The sequence below is a fragment of the Scardinius erythrophthalmus genome (genome assembly GCF_964197995.2).
Source record: "Scardinius erythrophthalmus genome assembly, chromosome: 14".
Taxonomy (NCBI): Eukaryota; Metazoa; Chordata; class Actinopteri; order Cypriniformes; family Leuciscidae; genus Scardinius; species Scardinius erythrophthalmus.
Window position 1 is genome coordinate 1,482,535 of NC_138234.1, and position 20,168 is coordinate 1,502,702.

The window sequence follows — 20,168 nt, forward strand, 5'->3', positions numbered from 1 at the left end:
ATTGCTTTAAACCCGTCAATCTGATAAATACCGTTATAAAAGCGCGCGCAATTTTAGCGCGCAAATTACCTCAGACGGGCAGTAAACGGTCTATCGACTGGACTAAATGGTAAGTGTATCCCTATTAAATGTGAACATGATAGATTTGTAGATATATTAAGCGAGCGCTTATCTAAGCGAACAACATCTGATGATATTACCATTCTGTCCTCGTTCGTTTTTCCGGGCACAGTTTGTCCGATAAATCTTATTTGCATACTGTTAATTAAAGGGAGTTGTTTCTCATTAGAAAGATAACGAGGCACCTACCGACCGTTGTGTAACGCAAGATGGCGCCGTTGAACTTGTTTTAACATGTCGATCATGCAGTAAATCGAGTGATTTATTCATCACAATCACATCATATATGCTGATTTACAGAGTAGGTTTGTGACGAACTCAGAATCATTGAGAAGGAAAACGTATGCTGTGTTATGGATCATAATCGTGTATCAGGTTGTTGATTATCATATAGTCTATTCATCATTTTGAGCCCGAAGCAGGTTCATGTGACTCAGTGTAATCCATCCTGGGATTAATGAATTATATCTGGATTTAAGTCCGCATCTGGATTGCAGCAGATTGTCGTCCAATGCGAAAATATGTTCACCCAAAATAATAAAAAGAAAAAAGGTAATAATACAAATACAACGAGTAATTCCATCCTAGCATCATTGCTGCACAGGTCCTAATGAAAACAAAAGCCTAGCCTATATTTGCAAATGTATTTATTAAGAATACAGTGGTGTTGAGATTTAGCAAACGGGTAGAAACATGATAAATGTGATCAAGCCAATGGAGCGTGTTACACTATTACTGTGTTTACAAAAATGTTCTGTTGACGGATGTGGTTGATTCTTATTGATTCTTGACTACTGACGTTACGTTTTTGCCTTTTCACCCTAGTCAAATATCACTTAACAACACACAAAGTAAAATGACAATGTTTCACCCTCCTCCGTAATGAGATATTTCATATACAACAGACAAAGAGACAAAACAAACTAAACGCAACACATTTTCCGAGACAGTTTTGGTGTCAAAACAAGCTCCAAAGAAGTTTGGATCTGAAATGTGAACGTGTGTTGGTTTTAAAGCCATGCATCAGCAGAAGACCATTCGCTGGACTCTCCGCTCTAAGAACCAGTTTTAACATTCATTAGTTAAAGGGATAGTTTACCCAAAAATGAAAATTGGCCCATGATTTACTCACCCTCAAGTCATCCTAGGTGTACATGACATTCTGCTTTCAGACGAACACAATCAGAGTTATATTAAAAAATGTCCTGGCTCTTCCAAGATTTATAATGGCAGTGAATGACTGTTTATGTTTTGAAGTCCATAAAAGTGCATCTATTCATCATAAAAGTGCATCTATCCATCATAAAAGTGCATCTATCCATCATAAAAGTGCTCCACCCGGCTCTGGGGGTTAATAAAGGCCTTCTGAAGTAAAGTCATGTGTTTTTGTAAGAAAAATATCCATATTTAAAACTTTATAAAGTAAAATAACTAGCTTCTGGCCAAACAAACATACAGATTCGACTTGAGTCTAAGCGCAACTTTTGCGAGTAATGTGATGTACTGCTGATATTTACACTATGCTATGATGCACTACGCTACTTCTGACGTTACAAGTTGCATAAGTTGCGCTTTAAGGCGCAAGTTGACTGAGTATGTTCATTTGGCCGGAAGCAAGAATTTTACTTTGTCACGTGTTAAATATGGATAGTTTTCTTACACAAGCGCATTGCTTTGCTTCAGAAGGCCTTTATAAACCCCCCGGAGCCTGTGGAGCACTTTTATGATGGATAGATGCACTTTTATGATGGATAGATGCACTTTCATGATGGACAGATGCACTTTTATGATGGATAGATGCACTTTTATGATGGATAGATGCACTTTTATGATGGATAGATGCACTTTTATGATGGATAGATGCACTTTTATGATGGACAGATGCACTTTTATGATGGACAGATGCACTTTTATGATGGATAGATGCACTTTTATGGACTTCAAAAAAGAAACAGCCATTCACTGCCATTATAAAGCTTGGAAGAGCCAGGAATTTTTTTTTAACATAACTTCGATTGTATTCGTCTGAAAGAAGAATGTCATATACACCTAGGGTGACTTGAGGATGAGTAAATCATGGGCTAATTTTCATTTTTGGGTGAACTATCCCTTTAAAGCAAAAATGAGCTCAATGATCTAAAATAGGAAAGAAACCCATTCAGAAGGAAAAGACCGGGAATGTAGAGCCATGTAGACCATGGTGTATCTCCTTACTGAATCTTTCTTAAACATCCTTCAAGCTCTGGTATGATGGGAAGGATGCGTCACAGTTAGATTCTAAGTTCTGTGTATTTTGTTCATCTCTTTCAGCTGGGCAGCAGACAGAGCTCAAGCCAATCCCAGTGTTTCCACAGTGTGACCAGGAAGAGCGCCAGGGCGAGGGTGGCGCCAACCCGAGCTCGCGTCTTCATGAGGGGCGTGATGAAGTTGGCCATGGTGGAGACGAACACCAGCAGCACCGCCATCAGGGCCAGGATGACGTTGATGAGTTTTCCCAGCAGGGCTCGAGCGTTTGCGTTCTCCACGCCCTCCAGCTGAACCACCTGCTGCTGTTGCTGCTGCAGCTCCAGTTTGGTAATGCGGGTGAGGCACGACTCTACGGCCTCCTGCACACAAACACATGCACAGAACTTTGTCTAGTGTACAAGTTACAAAGTCCCTCTGTGATTACAGCTCTCAGATATGGCAATGTTAATGTATTTGGTCTTGGCGGAATAGATCTGCTACGCTGCTGCTGATTATTGCATGTTACTGCTGAAATAACCCCAGTAGCAGATCTTTACAGGTGGAGCTGGGGAAGGGGGAGGGTTTCTGAAAGACAGGACTCTACGGCCTACTGCACACAAACACATGCACAGAACTTTGTCTAGTGTACAAGTTCCAAAGTCCCTCAGCGATTACAACTCTCGGATATGGCAATGTTAATTAGGGCTGTCAAAATGGCTGAAAAGCTAAATTCGAATTTCTTTCTTAAATATTAGCAAAATTCGAATTGTATTCAAATTCTAAAGGCAATACTTGATGTTAGAGGAAAAAAGTTCTGTATTGTCTCCTATGCCCACAAGAGGGCGCAAGCGAGCACAATAAGTAAATATAAACCAAATCAAGCATCATATCTTTTATTGAAATGAAATGACATTCACTTTTTAAAGTGCATTAACTTTTCAAACAGTTGTTCTTCAATAAAATATAATTTCCTTAATGTGCATGCAAGGAAAATTAGGTTACAATAGTGCATAAATCTGTGCTCGTGCATCAGTAACCTGAGAAAACACACTTCAACACACTATAGAACTTTGGTCTTGGCGGAATAGATCTGCTACGCTGCTGCTGATCATTGCATGTTACTGCTAAAATAACCCCAGTAGCAGATCTATACAGGTGGAGCTGGGGAAGGGGGAGGGTTTCTGAAAGAGCACTGCTAACAGAACACACTACCAGCATTTGAATATTGAGCCACAGCTCATTGGCCGCTGATGTAACAGCAACCAATCAGCTGCGCTATGTGGATAACAATGTTATCGCTACCAAATTGAGATTTTGTTAAAAAATCGCTAAAAAATCGCTACCAAATTGAGAATGAGTTAAGGACCTGTGCCATCTAGAGTTTCATGTCAGAACTTGTTTTTTTCTCTCTATATTAGTGTCACTGTTTTTGAACTCCCTGAAATGCCTCCATTGTAGTCTTGAGTTTTCTTTCGGGAACAAAATGAAGCCTCGATCATTCTTTGTTATCGTTTCTCACCTGGATGTCTCGCGCTCTCTCGTACGACTGGTACGCCACCTTCTCCTCCATGCTGGCCAGCTCCTGCTTCAGATTGCTCATTTCGTTCTGATGAAGTTCCGTCAGGTCATTCAGCTGCTCTTCCAGACGCTCGTATCTGGAGGAAAAAGAGAGGAGACACACACCTGAACATTCAGCTCTGGAAAAATATTGAGGTTTGATTCTTGAACAAAGCGTTTTTAACCAGTCGAGCCGGTTCACTGAATCAAACTTTAGTTCCGGATTGATGATGCGCAGCACCAAATGAGCCAATAACCAAATGAGCCAATAACCAAATAAATGAGCCAATAACCAAATGAGCCTATAACCAAATGAGCCAATAACCAAATGAGCCAATAACCAAATAAATGAGCCAATAACCAAATGAGCCAATAACCAAATAAATGAGCCAATAACCAAATGAGCCTATAACCAAATAAATGAGCCAATAACCAAATGAGCCAAAACCAAATGAGCCAATAACCAAATAAATAAGCCAATAACCAAATAAATGAGCCAATAACCAAATGAGCCAATAACCAAATAAATGAGCCTATAACCAAATAAATGAGCCAATAACCAAATGAGCCTATAACCAAATGAGCCTATAACCAAATAAATGAGCCAATAACCAAATGAGCCTATAACCAAATAAATGAGCCAATAACCAAATGAGCCTATAACCAAATAAATGAGCCAATAACCAAATGAGCCAATAACCAAATGAGCCAATAACCAAATAAATGAGCCTATAACCAAATGAGCCTATAACCAAATGAGCCTATAACCAAATAAATGAGCCTATAACCAAATGAACCAAAACCAAATGAGCCAATAACCAAATAAATGAGCCAATAACCAAATGAGCCAATAACCAAATGAGCCAAAACCAAATGAGCCAATAACCAAATGAGCCAATAACCAAATAAATGAGCCAATAACCAAATGAGCCTATAACCAAATAAATGAGCCAATAACCAAATGAGCCTATAACAAAATAAATGAGCCAATAACCAATTGAGCCAATAACCAAATGAGCCTATAACCAAATGAGCCAATAACCAAATAAATGAGCCAATAACCAAATGAGCCAATAACCAAACGAACCAATAACCAAATGAGCCAATAACCAAATGAGCCTATAACCGAATGAGCCAATAACCAAATGAACCAATAACCAAATGAGCCAATAACCAAATGAGCCTATAACCGAATGAGCCAATAACCAAATGAGCCAATAACCAAATGAGCCTATAACCAAATGAGCCAATAACCAAATAAATGAGCCAATAACCAAATGAGCCAATAACCAAATAAATGAGCCAATAACCAAATGAGCCTATAACCAAGTAAATGAGCCTATAACCAAATGAGCCAATAACCAAATGAGCCAAAACCAAATGAGCCAATAACCAAATAAATGAGCCAATAACCAAATGAGCCAATAACCAAATGAGCCTATAACCAAATGAGCAAATAACCAAATGAGCCTATAACCAAATGAGCCTATAACCAAATGAGCCTATAACCAAATAAATGAGCCAATAACCAAATGAGCCAATAACCAAATAAATGAGCCAATAACCAAATGAGCCTATAACCAAATGAGCCAATAACCAAATGAGCCACTAACCAAATGAGCCTATAACCGAATGAGCCAATAACCAAATGAGCCAATAACCAAATGAGCCAATAACCGAATGAGCCAATAACCAAATGAGCCAATAACCAAATGAGCCAATAACCAAATAAATGAGCCAATAACCAAATGAGCCAATAACCAAATAAATGAGCCAATAACCAAATAAGCCAATAACCAAATGAGCCAATAACCAAATAAATGAGCCAATAACCAAATGAGCCAATAACCAAATGAGCCAATAACCAAATGAGCCAATAACCGAATGAGCCAATAACCAAATGAGCCTATAACCAAATAAATGAGCCAATAACCAAATGAGCCAATAACCAAATGAGCCAATAACCAAATAAATGAGCCAATAACCAAATGAGCCAATAACCAAATGAGCCAATAACCAAATGAGCCAATAACCAAATAAATGAGCCAATAACCAAATAAATGAGCCAATAACCAAATGAGCCAATAACCAAATGAGCCAATAACCAAATAAATGAGCCAATAACCAAATGAGCCAATAACCAAATGAGCCAATAACCGAATGAGCCAATAACCAAATGAGCCTATAACCAATTGAGCCAATAACCAAATGGCTTATTGAACCAAAGAACCGGTTCGAAATTAATGAATCACAAATAACCAACTCAAAAATGAGCCAGTTCTAATTGTCAAAGTTATTTTTTGAGTTGGACATGAAAGAACCGGTTCTTTGGCTCAATTATCCATCTCTAGATTGGTTCATTCGGTGCATCCTCCTTTTGATTCTAAACTGAACTCAAGTGGCACTGAGAACTGAGTAAGAGACAAACGATGTTAATTGAGAAAGTGAGAGATGAAAGCATGTTGATGACCTGAGTCTGTGGTAGAGTAGTGAGTTTGATGTGAAACTCGAGGTCGGGGACCAGATCTGTTCTGTGGGGTGCGGACTGGATTGATTCCTTTCCTAGAGCTCCTCCTGTCCGATTTCAGGGGAAATCGGATCTACTGGAGACGTCCAACAGATTATTTAGGCGAGCCGAAAGAACACCACAGACAGTACAATCAACATGGGAAAATCTCACAGTGTTTTGCCAGATGAGAAGTTTATGTATCATCTTTTTACTCTTTCAAATTTCATCTTTATATCTCTTTTAATGCCTTTTATAACTGTTTTAATTTTACTTGCTTTTATTTTGTGATTATTTTAATTCCTTTCTGTGTAAAGCACTCTGAATCACCATAGTGTACGAAATGTGCTATATAAATAAAATGGCCTTGCCTTGCTTTGCAAGCACCAAATGAGCCAATAACCAAATGGGTTATTGAGCCAAAGACCCGGTTCAAAATGAATGAATCACAAATAACCAACTCACAAATGAGCCAGTTCTAATTGTCAAAGTTATTTTTGAGTTGGCCATGACTGAACAGGTTCTTTGGCTCAATTATCCATCTCTAGATTGGTTCATTCGGTGCTTTGCAAGGAGCATCCGTCTTGCGTTTTTAACCCGAAACTAAGGTTTGATTCAGTAAACCGTAGGGGTGTAATAATATATCGCAATATAAAAATGCAACTATATGTATCCCGGATAGTGACAATGTGTATCATGGATAGTTCACCCAAAATGAAAATTACTGTGTGAGAAAAAATTCTACAGTTCTAAAAAAAAGTTTTCAGAGTTTTAGTGTCAGTACTACATTAAACTACTATATATAAAATGTTGAATATAATGTATAATAATGTGATCGGGGGAATATTTGTGGCTCCTGATAATTCCAAATGTCTGATGTTACCAGTAAAAAGTGGCCTAAATAATAATTTTAAATCTATATCTATACCCTATATCCAGTCAGGGACAGAAATCAAGCATATTCATCTAAAATAATTCTGTTTTCAGCTTCATGAATATGTTAATTCTGGTGTCTCTATTGTCCTGTGCTTTGGGTTTCCAGCACCAAGTCCAAAAGCCTATTCATTTACACCCACATTGTAAAACCAAATTTAGCATTTTAATCAACAGTACTTTTTTTTGTTACCCTTTTACCATATGTCTAGGAGTATCGCAATATCATATCGTGATATGTATCGAATCATGACATGAGGGTATCGTTACACCCCAAGTAAACCGGCTCAAAAAAACAATTCCTTTTAAGAATTGAACATCGCTACTGGAAAGTTCACTGCTACAGTTGGTGCAGTTTTACCTGTATCGCTCCTCCTGCAAGCACTGGGTCATGTAGCCGTAGTCGCTTTGCAGCTGCGCTTTCATGTCCTCGATGGCGTCCTCCATGTGCACTTGGCCGACTTTGATCTCCTGCAGGCCTTCCAGCAGCGCATCCCACGAGGAAGACGACGAGTGGTGGTGGTGATGGTGGTGGTGATGCCCGTCGAGCCGAGGGCTCCCCATGGTGGCTCCCATCCCAGACATCGGCCCACCGGCCCCACCAGAGTTGCTCCCGGCCGGTGACCCGGACGTTGCACTCGAGCACTCGTCGTCGCTACCGTATTTGGGGCTGGAGACTAGCGTAGCGCTTCCGCTCAGAGCGCGCGGCGTCTCTTCCGCGTGCCCGTCCTCCAGGGTGTCCTTCATGTGGGCAATGTTATCGGCACTCCCGAACTTGTTGCGGATGAGGCTGGCGAACTCTCGCGGTTTCGAGACGACCGCGGTGTGCGTGAGCGCCGAGACTCCGCCCTTCACTCCTTCGACCACGCCCCCTCCGAACCCGCTGATTCCCGCGCGCATGTTCGCGCCCACGTCCTTCAGCCCCTGATGCATGTCCCGGAAGACGTCTTTGGGCTGCCGCGCCGGACCATTCTGCGAAAAAGCAAGACGTGATTACTCTGGAAAATTGCAAAAGTTTGCATGCAAGAGAACTAAGGCTGCAGGATTAATCGGAATGAAACCGCACGCGATTTGGCAAAGGCTGCGATTATTTTATGTGCAGCTTGTCAGTGAAGTACGGCTCTGTGATCGGTAGTAAATGCTGCTTCATCTAAATACCAGAGGACATCTCACACAGACACGCCAAATATGCCCCGCAGAAGTACAATAACACACATCATTCCAGGATAATAATACTATCGCTGGATTAGCTCTCCTGTGAAGGCCTCCTTCCCTTTACCTCTGTACAGATAAAAAGTTATCAAAATGATTCCAGTTTGCATGGATCTTATATATATATTCAAATGCGCATACCTTTTTTAAAATCCGTTTTCACAGATTCACGTTTTTTAAGTTTACACAGATGAAAACGTTTTTCAAATTTTTTTTTTTAACTTGCGCCTTGGAACCAGTTTCAAAGTTTGCGTTCACCAAACACTGTTGTCGTGCAAATGAACGTCCAGAACGCATTAAAAGTTTTCTGTTTTCAGTTAAAACGGTGTCGTGTTAGCGGCCCCTAAGCTAATAACTAATGATCTTTGCAACGGAAGTTAAAACTAACTTTATCTGGACAATAACTTTATTCTAGAGCTGCTGTTAAGCCAAAACAATCTCTGTTACTGTAATTTCCTATTATCACTGTAAAGCTGCTTTAAAACAGTCTACATTGTTAAAAGCGCTATATAAATGAAGACTTGACTTGAAATAAACAGAAGATTGAAATACTTTGATGTATTAAATGTTGTCTGTTGTTGGACAAGAGGATCATAAATGCTTCTCATGTTTGGAAAGATGTTTGACGCGGTTGTTGCTCTTTCAAATGCACGTTATAAGCGACTCAAACTCACAGTGCTTTCAGATAGAGCCGCGTTTACTGAGCCGTACGTCACTGACAAGCTGCACATACAAAATAATCGCAGCCTTTGCAATCTCAAAATCGCGATAAACCAACCGACGATTTCATGTTAATTGCGATTAATCGTGCAGCCCTAAGCATAAATGCTCATTTTACCTGTTCGATCTCTTTGAGTTTCTTATGGTAGTGCTCGAGTTTCTTATGCAAGTGTGCAATGGTCTGCGCAGACTTCTGGTTCTTCTTCTCGAACACTTGTTTGATGCGCGACGCCTGCTGTTTGTCCGCGTTGTGGGCGAGTTTGAGATACTCGGCTACGTTAGCGTCGCGCGCCTCCTGTTCCACACGGATCTGCTCGGTGATCTTCAGGATCTTCTGCTGCAGGTGTTCCAGCGCCACACGTGTTCTCTGGACCTCGCCGTCCGGTCCCGCCTCCACGCTAATGTTCCCGTCAGACCCGCCATGGCTCACGGACGGCGGCAGCCCGAGAGTCGACACTTCGCTCTTATCCAGCTGCATGCACACAATCAGGGTTTGATATTAGAAAATTAGCACTAGCCAATTTGGCGTCTTAAAAATTAAGCTTTACTCATTATGTTCAGGGTTTATTCAGGGTTTGAAATTAACACCCGCCTACCCGAAAAATGCGGATGAAACTCAATCAGGGTTTGAAAATTGAAATTTGAAACGTTGTCAAATCACTAGCCAATTTGTATTAGTATTTTTGTCTTGTTTCCAGTCCAAATATCAGAAAATTCTTAAATCAAGAAGCATTTACTAGATGAGTAAAATGCCATACGATATTATGTCTTGTTTTCTGGGGAAATAAATCTAGATTAAGTGAGTTGTTGCTTAAAACAAGTAAAATGATCAAGTTTGCAAGTTTGCAAACAAGTTTGAATTAAGATTATTTTTCTTTACCCCGTTAGCAGATAATTTAGCTTTTTTTAAGCATCAACTCACTTAATTTTGATTAATTCCCCCGGAAAAACAGGGCATAATATCTTATGGCATTTTACTCATCTAGCAAATGCTTCTTGATTTAAGAATTTTCTGATATTTGGACTGGAAACAAGACAAAAACACTGAGTAAGAAAAGCATTTCTTTTTGCAGTGTAAAAAATTGGGCTTCACTTTATTATGTTAAGGGTATAAGCAGGGTTTGAAATGAACATCCGCCAAATGCGGGGAAAAATCAACTGGTGGGAAACACTGTCAAATCACGAGCCAGTTTGGCGTATTAATTATCATGTTTACTCACTTTGCTGGGGAAGTTCGTGTAAGACAGATCTGTGCAGATTTAGTGCAAATACTGATCATCATGATATATTAAATACAGCGTATTGCTCAGAATCTGCTCATATCTGCTCACTTGAACACACACGTCACTACACAACAAATAACAGCGCTTGTTCATTTACACTGAAGCAACAGCGAAGATTAAAAAGCATTTGATGACCAGAAAATACATTGTTATTTTCAAACATCCTAAATTTTCTGATGTTCCTTGTCCTGTGTCGATCTGTCCACCTAAAACATGTTTGGTGATGAGGATGAAAGAGGAAGAGAGGAGATGCTGGATGACAGGATTTTATTACATTTTATTATATATATATATATATATAAGCTGTGACGTAGTTAATCTGGTTCATTTCTATTTCTTTTTTTCTTCTTTTTTTTTGTGGCTAGCAGAAGTTCTGAATGGCCGATAACTTATAAATTTAGTAGCCAAATTGTCCGGTGAGTGAAAGTTAATTTCAAACCCTGATCACAATGAAAACACAACAGAGCTGAACTGCAGTGTCATGCAAACTTGCACATCAAGCATCTGATATGACACCACACACACTAATTTTAACACCTCAGTCATACGAGTGAGTGTTTACAAGAGAGAGACACCGTGACCCACTTTCCGTTCGTTAAACCGCTCCATAACACTAAACTAAGAGAAGAAACTGCAGAAGCATGCGTAGATTTACACCTACGACCTGAAACATCAGCGCTTGATGTGAACGACACACCACAGGAAAATCAATAGTGATCTGAAATGAATCATTCATAAATGCAGCGTCGCAATACGCGTTAGAGTCGCAGCAAAACGTCGTAAACAAATAAACGTGCGTGAAAAGATGCAGTGTAACACAACAAGCCTCGTCTCAGGGAAACACGCATTCGAGCACGCTGTTTTTCACATGCGTGTGAAGATGCATTAATCTTTACGTGTGTGTGTTACTGCATGCATGTTACCTGCACAAAACAGCATGCTAGAATGCATTTCTCTGAGAAACACTCACACACACACACGGCTAAAGGTCAGCGCAGTCCATGCATCTTTTAATGCATGTGAATCTGAGCCATGTTACCTGTCAAGAGCATGCGCATGTGTATGTGTGTGTGTGTGTGTGTGTGTGTGTGTGTGTGTGTGTGTGTGTGTGTGTGATTTACAGGCCGCATTTAGAGTGGAGGTTTGAATTGAGTGGTGCGGGACAGTAAACACACACACACACGCATGCATGACACCTGCTGTACATTTAGGGACATGTGTCAGGCGGGTTAAACGCAGAAAAGCGCGTGAGAGAGACAGACGGGTGATGATGGATGGATGATGGATGATAGATGATGGACGGTACAACACAGGAACACAAGATTAATTTGCGATAAATTACCATGATCTTCAGTGCAGGAGGTGCAGCTTCACTGCAGAGACGTGTAAGAGGGCCATGTCTCTCTCTCTCTCTCTCTCTCTCTCTCTCTCTCTCTCTGTGTGTGTGTGTTCACCCCTCCCCCTCTCCTCTCCTCTCCTCTATCTGTCTATCTCTCAGTCGAGTCTGCCATGGTTTACATTAGAGTCGATATCGGCTTCTCTCATCTTTGTCTGGCCCGTTTCTGGTGTTTCTTTCTGGTCTCTCCGGCCGTGTGTGTTTGTCTGTGTGTTTCGACGCGCAGATGAGCTGAGGGGGAGGGGAGATCAGCGGAGCATGCGTCACACGCACACACACACACACACACACACTGCAGCTAAATCTATGTGTGTGTGTATCATTGTGTCTGTTCATGAGGGAATGATTGGGGTGTGTTTCTGAGTGAGAAACACATTTTAATGGATGTATATAATGTGTGTGTGTGTGTGTGTGTGTGTGTGTGTGTGTGTATGACATTTCCCAAACTGACAGGAGGGGCTGATGGGAAACGCTGACGTCCGTCTCACAGCAACACCCTTCACAACATCTGGGTCACTATGTTGAAGAGCAGCACCTGCAACACACACACACACACACACACACACACACACATGCTACACGCATGCGACATCGCTTTTCTTATTCAAATTATGTTTTTGAGGATAATGAACACTGTTGACATCTGTGGCATTCAGGAGATTGCGATGGAAAAGAGTGTTGATTTGTTTACAGAAATATATTTGCAATGTCTAGCGCTGCAAGCTTTAAAATACGCAACTAACACACGGTTTTAAAACTATGGATTTAAACGTTTCCGCCAGGGAATTAAAATAATTTTCACAATTTCGTCTTTTTTCTCGCAATTCCGAGTTTATAACTCACAATTTCGAGGAAAAAAGTCAGAATTGTGAAATGAAAATACCCGATTACCTTTTTTATTTTTATTTTATTTTGTGGTGGAAGCAAGATTCCATATTCTGTAGTCAACATGAAATTTCAACATTTCTTAAATGAAATGCACTTTTTAAATTAATGTTCTACGTTATTCTAACAAAATGCATACATTTCAGCACACTCTTAACTTGCTCCGCCTCCTTTTCGCATTTTGTTAATTTGAACTAATAGTCAAATACCTACTGTATGTTGGCATTTTTAGGTCGCTTTTTAAAGTCTAGCTAATAATTAACGCAATTTAATGGTTTAATATTACTAAACTGCACTAAAGCAAATGTATGGTGCCCCTAAAGGTATATGAAGGAAAGATTATGAGATGGGAGTGAAAAATTGAGTTTGCACGCAAAACTTTTGCTTTCCCTGAGTAACTTTGCGTTAGCTTGTAACACTTTTGCATTCCCTGATAAACTGTGTTCGTTTGTAACACCTTTGCGTTCCCTGATAAATTGTGTTCATTTGTAACACTTTTGCATTCCCTGAATGTTCCTTTGTAACAACTTTGCGTTCGCTTGTAACACTTTTGCGTTCCCCGAGAAACTGTTAGTTTGTAACACCTTTGCGTTAGTTTGTAACACTTTTGTGTTCCCTGATAAACTGCGTTCGTTTGTAACAACTTTGCGTTCCCTGATAAATTGTTAGTTTGTAACACCTTTGCGTTAGTTTGTAACACTTTTGTGTTCCCTGATAAACTGCGTTCGTTTGTAACAACTTTGCGTTTGCTTGTAACACTTTTGCGTTCCCCGAGAAACTGTTAGTTTGTAACACCTTTGCGTTCCCTGATAAACTGTTAGTTTGTAACACTTTTGCGTTCCCTGATAAACTGTGTTCATTTGTAATATATTTTCGTTAGCTTGTAACACTTTTGTGTTCCTTTGTAACAACTTTGCATTAGCTTGTAACACTTTTGCGTTCCCTGATAAACTGTTAGTTTGTAACACCTTTGCGTTAGTTTGTAACACCTTTGCGTTCCCTGATAAACTGTTAGTTTGTAACACCTTTGCGTTAGTTTGTAACACCTTTGCGTTCCCTGATAAACTGTTAGTTTGTAACACCTTTGCGTTAGTTTGTAACACCTTTGCGTTCCCTGATAAACCGCGTTAGTTTGTAACACCTTTGCGTTAGCTTGTAACACTTTTGTGTTCGTTTGTAACATATTTTCGTTAGTTTGTAACACTTTTGTGTTCCCTGATAAACCGCGTTCGTTTGTAACACTTTTGTGTCCCCTGAGAAACTGTTCGTTTGAAATACCTTTGCGTTAGCTTGTAACACTTTTGTGTTCCTTGAGAAACTGCGTTCGTTTGGAACACCTTTGCGTTAGTTTGTAACACTTTTGCGTTCGTTTGTAACATATTTTCGTTAGTTTGTAACACTTTTGTGTTCCCTGATAAACTGCGTTCGTATGTAACACTTTTGTGTCCCCTGAGAAACTGTTCGTTTGAAATACCTTTGCGTTAGCTTGTAACACTTTTGTGTTCCTTGAGAAACTTTGCTGTTTTTTGTAACACTTTTGCGTTTGCTGAGAAACTTTGCGTTCGTTTGTAACACCTTTGCGTTAGCTTGTAACACTTTTGCATTTCGAGAAACTGCGTTCGTTTTGTAACACTTTCGCATTTCATTTGAGAAACTTTGCGTTCACGTGTAACACTTTTGTGTTGGTTTGTTACAATTTTGCGTCCCCTGAGAAACTTTGCATTGGTTTGTTTGTAACTTTTGCATTCCCTTGTGAAACTTGAGTTTCCTTGAGAAAGTTTGCGTTCGCACACAAAGAACATGACAAACGCAAAAGCATTGAAATATATGTTTTCCATCACCATGTCCCTTTAGGGGCTCTGTACAAATGACAGTATATTTCAAAAGAAAAAGCATTAAGATTGAGATACTCATTGAATAGCCTGTATTTGAAAATACACCACATGATGGAAGTTAAATGCAATTTCATGTCGACTTCAAACGTAACTTGTTAACATGAGACGGATATGATAGATTCACTTACCAATCCAGAGAAAGGGCCGGTTTACACGAGTAACACCAGAAGTTCAAACACCTAGAAAAATGGTTAACCTCAAAACACTTCACAGCACAAAAAAACACATTTTTTAGAATCAACAGCATGAATATTTTAAGTAGTGATTTAGTCGTACAAAATCAAATCGAACACCAGAGTTTCTCTTCATGAAGTTTTATTAAAATAAAAATTACATGTCAATCTACAATACAACATTCATCAGTAAAATAAATATGGCATATATTCAGAGCTCTTTAACAATAATGCTACACAACACTACACAAAATAACAAGTGCAATTCGGAATCAACAGCGAATAATCCGGATATTAACAGAATATTTACAGACAGGTCGCAGAAATCCTCAAGTTGGATCAGAGAAGAGCTAGAACAGATTTAATGAACGTTTGCTGGAATTCAAAACTTAAACAGAATAAAGCTTTTTATCTTAATTACTCGATGTATAAAGTCTGGCGTTCACATTTCTCATTACGTTTATTTAATTATCGCTCGACCTTACTTGTATTTCCATGACAACAGGAAAACTGTGTCAACTGTGTTAACTGTTTGTAAATATGCTGTATTTTCAGAAGCCGTATCACAAAACACGAGCAGAACAAATCGCTGTTGTTTTAGTTTTAGTAATATTTTGAATAATATACTTTCATGTTAATTATAGTAAAAAAATATATATATATATATATATATATATATATATATATATATATCGTTATGTGCTTGTGTCATTTTACTACATACATATTAAATATATATATTAATAGTACTATTTAGGTTTAATTTATTTTTATTTCAGTTTTCATTTATTTCCAGTTAATATTTTTAGCACTTAAAACTGCGAAAAACAACATTTCTAATGCTAATGTTCTAAGTTAAACCAGTTTAAATTTAGTTTTTCCAACTAAAATTTATTTTAGCTTTATTTCAATTAACATGTTAATGTTTTTAACAGTTAAAGTTAACAATAATAACCCTGGAACAAATGTCTGTGTAAAACATTCGTACATTAATTTCCGCACTAAATTTAACGCAACATGATGTACGAATTAACGTACGAAAAAACTGCAGCGATTCTGCTCGTGTTTCACGAACGATGTCAAGTGTTTGTAAATAAAATTACGTTGCAATAACGTAATCACAGATCAGTTATGAGAATGTGTGTGAGAACATACTGGCAGCTTAATTGAGGTTTACGTTAATAATAACAATAACTTTTATGTGTCAAAAAAAAAAAATTGGCACCAAACATTTAAAAAAAGCAGTTTTTAAAGTTAGCAACATGTTTTGTGCAATAAAGCAATACATTTGAATATGTGCGCACTGAAAAAATCAGTGTTTTATAATATGTCATTGTTCGTAATGAAATCCTTTTTTCGCAATTTCGTGATTCTGAAAGATTCGCTCATGGATGTTTCGAATCTTTCCTCCACACATGGAATTTAAAGGGATTTTTCAGGTGAATGTTAACCGTTGACATGCAAACATATAAACAGGAAGTGCTCAAAGAGGAATGACAGATTCCTATTCCTGAACAACACATGATGGACAGAAGACAGAAAACGAAGAGTTCTGGAACAGGTTCCAGACTGAAGGTAGATGACGGTGTAGAAGAACAGAAGATCCACTGAGTTCACGTCAGTTACTGAATGTCTTTACACGTATGAGGATATGAGTCCAGGCACGACACACACGAGTTCCTGAGTGTGTTATTGTCCTGATTTGCGGGGCGTGGCCACTTGCCTCTTCTTCGCCTGGTAGAAGTCTGTCGGGATAAAAGAGAGCGTCTATTATTAGTCAGACTGTCATTCACACCATCATTATTACTCAGCATTTTACTCCTACATAAAAAACTATTAGGATTGACCACATGATAATTCAACTTATATATATACAGAGCCATTCAAAAGTTTTGGATCGGTAAGATTTTTAGTGTTTTTAAAAGAAGTCTCTTCTGCTCCCCAAGGCTGCATTTATTTGATAAAAAAAAAAAAAAAAATCAATACTTTAATTCATCAAGGATGAGTTAAACTGATCAAAAGTGACAGTAAAGACATTAATAATGTTACAAAAGCTTTCCATTTCAAAATAAATGCTGTTCTTTTTTAACTTTCTATTCGTCAAAGAATCCTAAAACTGTTTTCAACATTGATAATAATAATTCAATCAGATCCACATATTAGAGTGATTTCTGAAGGATCATGTGACACTGAAGACTGGAGTAATGATGCTGAAAATTCAGCTTTGATCACAGGAAGAAATTACACTTTACTATATATTCACATAGAGAACAGCCGTTTTAAATTATAATTATAATTCACAATATTACTGTTTTTTTTTTTTTTTATCTAATAAATGCAGCCTTGGCGTTTTTCTTTTAAAAACATTAATAATCTTACCGATCCAAAACATGAGATGAATAGTGTATATCTCTCACCTGTGATGTTCGTCTGTTTCCTCTTCATCTCTGCTCTCTTTTCCGGCGTTTTCTCCACGTCCTGCGGAACCGATTCGAATCTGTTCTCTTTTCCCGGTGATCCTCCGGGATTCCGTGCGTCCTCACAGCTCCGGTACAGCACGGGCACGCGCACGCCGGACACGCCCACCCAGCGGAAGTCTCCGCCGTCCAACGGCTTCTCCGCGACGAAGTCGAAGCTCCAACGACGCGACGCGTCTTCCAGGTCTTTCCTCAGCGCGTCGCGATACTCGCGCTGGAGCTGCTCGCGATCCACCGGACCGAACAGGCTTCTTCTCGTCGGCCCGGTTCCGAGAGCTCGAAGGATCCGCTTGTGTGCCGCCATTTTCTGAAGAAAAAGACACGAGAGTGACGGTTACTAGTGAGGAAACCAACCGTCTCTGAACATCACGTGGTGCGTTCAATTCATCCGGTAAAGAAGATCGTGTTTACGAGTTGAACGGACATGAACGCCTCAACAATGTCGTAAATACGAGTGGGAAACTCGGGATTTTCTTTAAGCCCCGATCTTTACTTGCTGTGGGCGTGTCAGTGAGAAACATCGCGGAATATATTAGCAGTGATATTGTCAGGCTTTTCTATTTACAGCGAAGCTAAACGCCTGAACTGAATATGATGGTTTGCAGAGGCTTCTTAAATTAATTAAAAAGATAAAAAAGCAGAGCACATAATATTGCACATTTCTTTGTTATTCATTTTCTAGAAGTAGAGTTTAAGAACCTTGCTGTATTTTTGTGTAATTAATTAGAAAGTAAACCGCAATCTTACTCGCATACTACTCATAAACACGAACTTCCCAGGAGGACTTGAACGCACAACCCAACCCGTGTTTTTGATTTCTCCTGCAAACCTTGCCGTGTCTGTCTCGTCTCCTCATGTTGTGTGCGTGTTTCTGCTGTTCTGTGATCAGCTTTTAAAGGCTGCTGTGAGTCATGAGTTTCAGAGACATGTGTGGACATGTTCCTCTGACTGCAGTTAGCGCGTCTGGCCAGCAGAGGGCAGCCATCTTACTGAACTACACGATCAGCTCTGAATGCACAGCACATATACATATACATATACAAGTAAATAAAATACTTAAAATATTTCCAGCATACATGAGGGATGTCTCACTAATTATAAAATTGAATGAATATTCATACAAAACCACTAAAAGAATACCTTTGTATTATAAACTACTTAGTAGTTTTATACTACTAATATAATAAATAAAAAAAAATAATTTTGAGATTCTTACAACTGACAAACCAACGTTTCACATAAAAGTGTCAGAATCTCTTATAAAAATAATTTTAATTTTTAAATTATTTTCCTGATTAAAATAATTAATCATTTTATATTAAATTCTTTTGAAAATAGAAAAAGCCACCGCTCATCCGTCAATGAAGTCTTATAGTGAGGTGCTGCTAAACTAAATAATCATAGAAAATAGTACAAATACAGCAGCCGCACACTCAAAAACTGTGCAAGATCAATTTATTAGCAAGCTTTCGAAATATTAGGCTACTAGTCAAAAATTGACTTGAAATAATTGACAAAAAAATTATGATAAAAGTCGAAATTATGACATAAAAAGTCAAAATTGTGACTTAAAAAGTCAATTATGACAAAAACAATTATTTTGTCACAAGAATCTTTTTTTCCATGAGAATGTTTAAACATTTTTTATTTAAATTGCTTATTATTATTATTTAACTCAATAATTAACTATTATTTAACTAAAATAGGCTTAATACTTGTGATAATATAATAAATATAAAATATTTCTTTTGACATTCTTAATATGACAGGGCTGACAAAACCAGCCCAAAGTTCACATCAAAGTGTCAGAATCTGACATTATTACATATTAAATTTAATAAACCTATAATAATAAATCTATAATTATGAATAATAAATTATTTGTCAAATATTTCAGCCCATACATTTAAATTTTTTTTTAATTCATATTTTATTTAGAAAAGATATGATCTATCATTCATGATGTCATGACAAAAGGTGCCATTGAGTCCATGTGATGGAACATAAAGTTCATTACGAAAATAAATTCAAGACGGCGGCGGGAAAGCGAGCGTTTGTTTGATTGGTTCAGAAGTGACGCAGACACGCCCACTCTACTCTGGGTCCACGTGAACACAACTCTCGTGTAAGCCGGTGGAAAGAAAACAGCGATTGTGACATGAGTTCACTTTACATTAACATTCAAACAGCGATAAAATAAATAAAATAAAATAAAAATCAATCAATCACGTGATCTATAGCAGGCTAAATCTAAATCGAAGTTTAAGTGAAAAGTTTTAAGGTAAAGTTCGTCTGAGATGTTTATATTACTCGGCTGTTATTCAAAACAGCTAAGAGTTTAAACTAGTTGTATTAACAGCTTGCCTAGCGTTCTTGTGATAAATGAGAACAACTTTAAACAAACGCCATGAACATGAAAAACGATGAAAAACAAGCAACTTACATGTTTTGGCTTCTGACGAGTGTTAAAAATCTGTAAAATCGCTGTTTGCTGAATGAACTTGAGTGGTTTCAGGTGTCCTGGACAGCAGTGTCGAGTTTAAACTGAACTTTAGAAGTGTCTTCAGGTGAAAGTGTGGAGAAACTCAATCCTGGGCGAGAGTAGCAGTGAATACGAGATGTTCTTCTTCAGTGCTGGAGGGACTTTCTGAACTTTTACGAACTCCGATGGGCGTGTCGACTGTGGGCGGCGTCCAGTGAGCACAGCACGTGGACTGTGCCCGATAAACACACGTGCAGCGTGAACGCGCCTTCACGGGAACATTCCTGTGGATCTGCGTCACAG

The 20,168-nt window shown here is 38.6% G+C and overlaps 2 protein-coding genes across 3 annotated transcripts; both read right to left on the reverse strand.

Annotated features, from left to right (window-relative positions):
• Nucleotides 1–841: 841 nt before the first annotated feature.
• tmcc2 (transmembrane and coiled-coil domain family 2) lies at nt 842–12,022 on the reverse strand. Its single transcript, XM_081385628.1, has 5 exons — nt 11,900–12,022; nt 9,393–9,746; nt 7,704–8,314; nt 3,866–4,001; nt 842–2,726 (listed from the first exon to the last, which is right to left on the reverse strand). The coding sequence occupies exons 1-5, from the start codon at nt 11,900–11,902 to the stop codon at nt 2,427–2,429; spliced, it is 1,404 nt and encodes a 467-aa protein (XP_081241754.1). The 5' UTR covers nt 11,903–12,022; the 3' UTR covers nt 842–2,426.
• A 3,660-nt stretch (nt 12,023–15,682) lies between these two features.
• cdkn1a (cyclin dependent kinase inhibitor 1A) lies at nt 15,683–20,081 on the reverse strand. Of its 2 annotated transcripts, none has more exons than XM_081385614.1 (3): nt 19,827–20,081; nt 17,324–17,690; nt 15,683–16,651 (listed from the first exon to the last, which is right to left on the reverse strand). In XM_081385614.1, exons 2-3 carry the CDS (start codon nt 17,685–17,687, stop codon nt 16,596–16,598), a joined length of 420 nt encoding a protein of 139 aa, XP_081241740.1. In that variant the 5' UTR covers nt 17,688–17,690; nt 19,827–20,081; the 3' UTR covers nt 15,683–16,595. The 2 variants fall into 2 exon arrangements, with proteins under 2 accessions (XP_081241740.1, XP_081241739.1); XM_081385613.1 differs by lacking the exon at nt 19,827–20,081 and adding an exon at nt 18,213–18,391.
• Nucleotides 20,082–20,168: the final 87 nt, after the last annotated feature.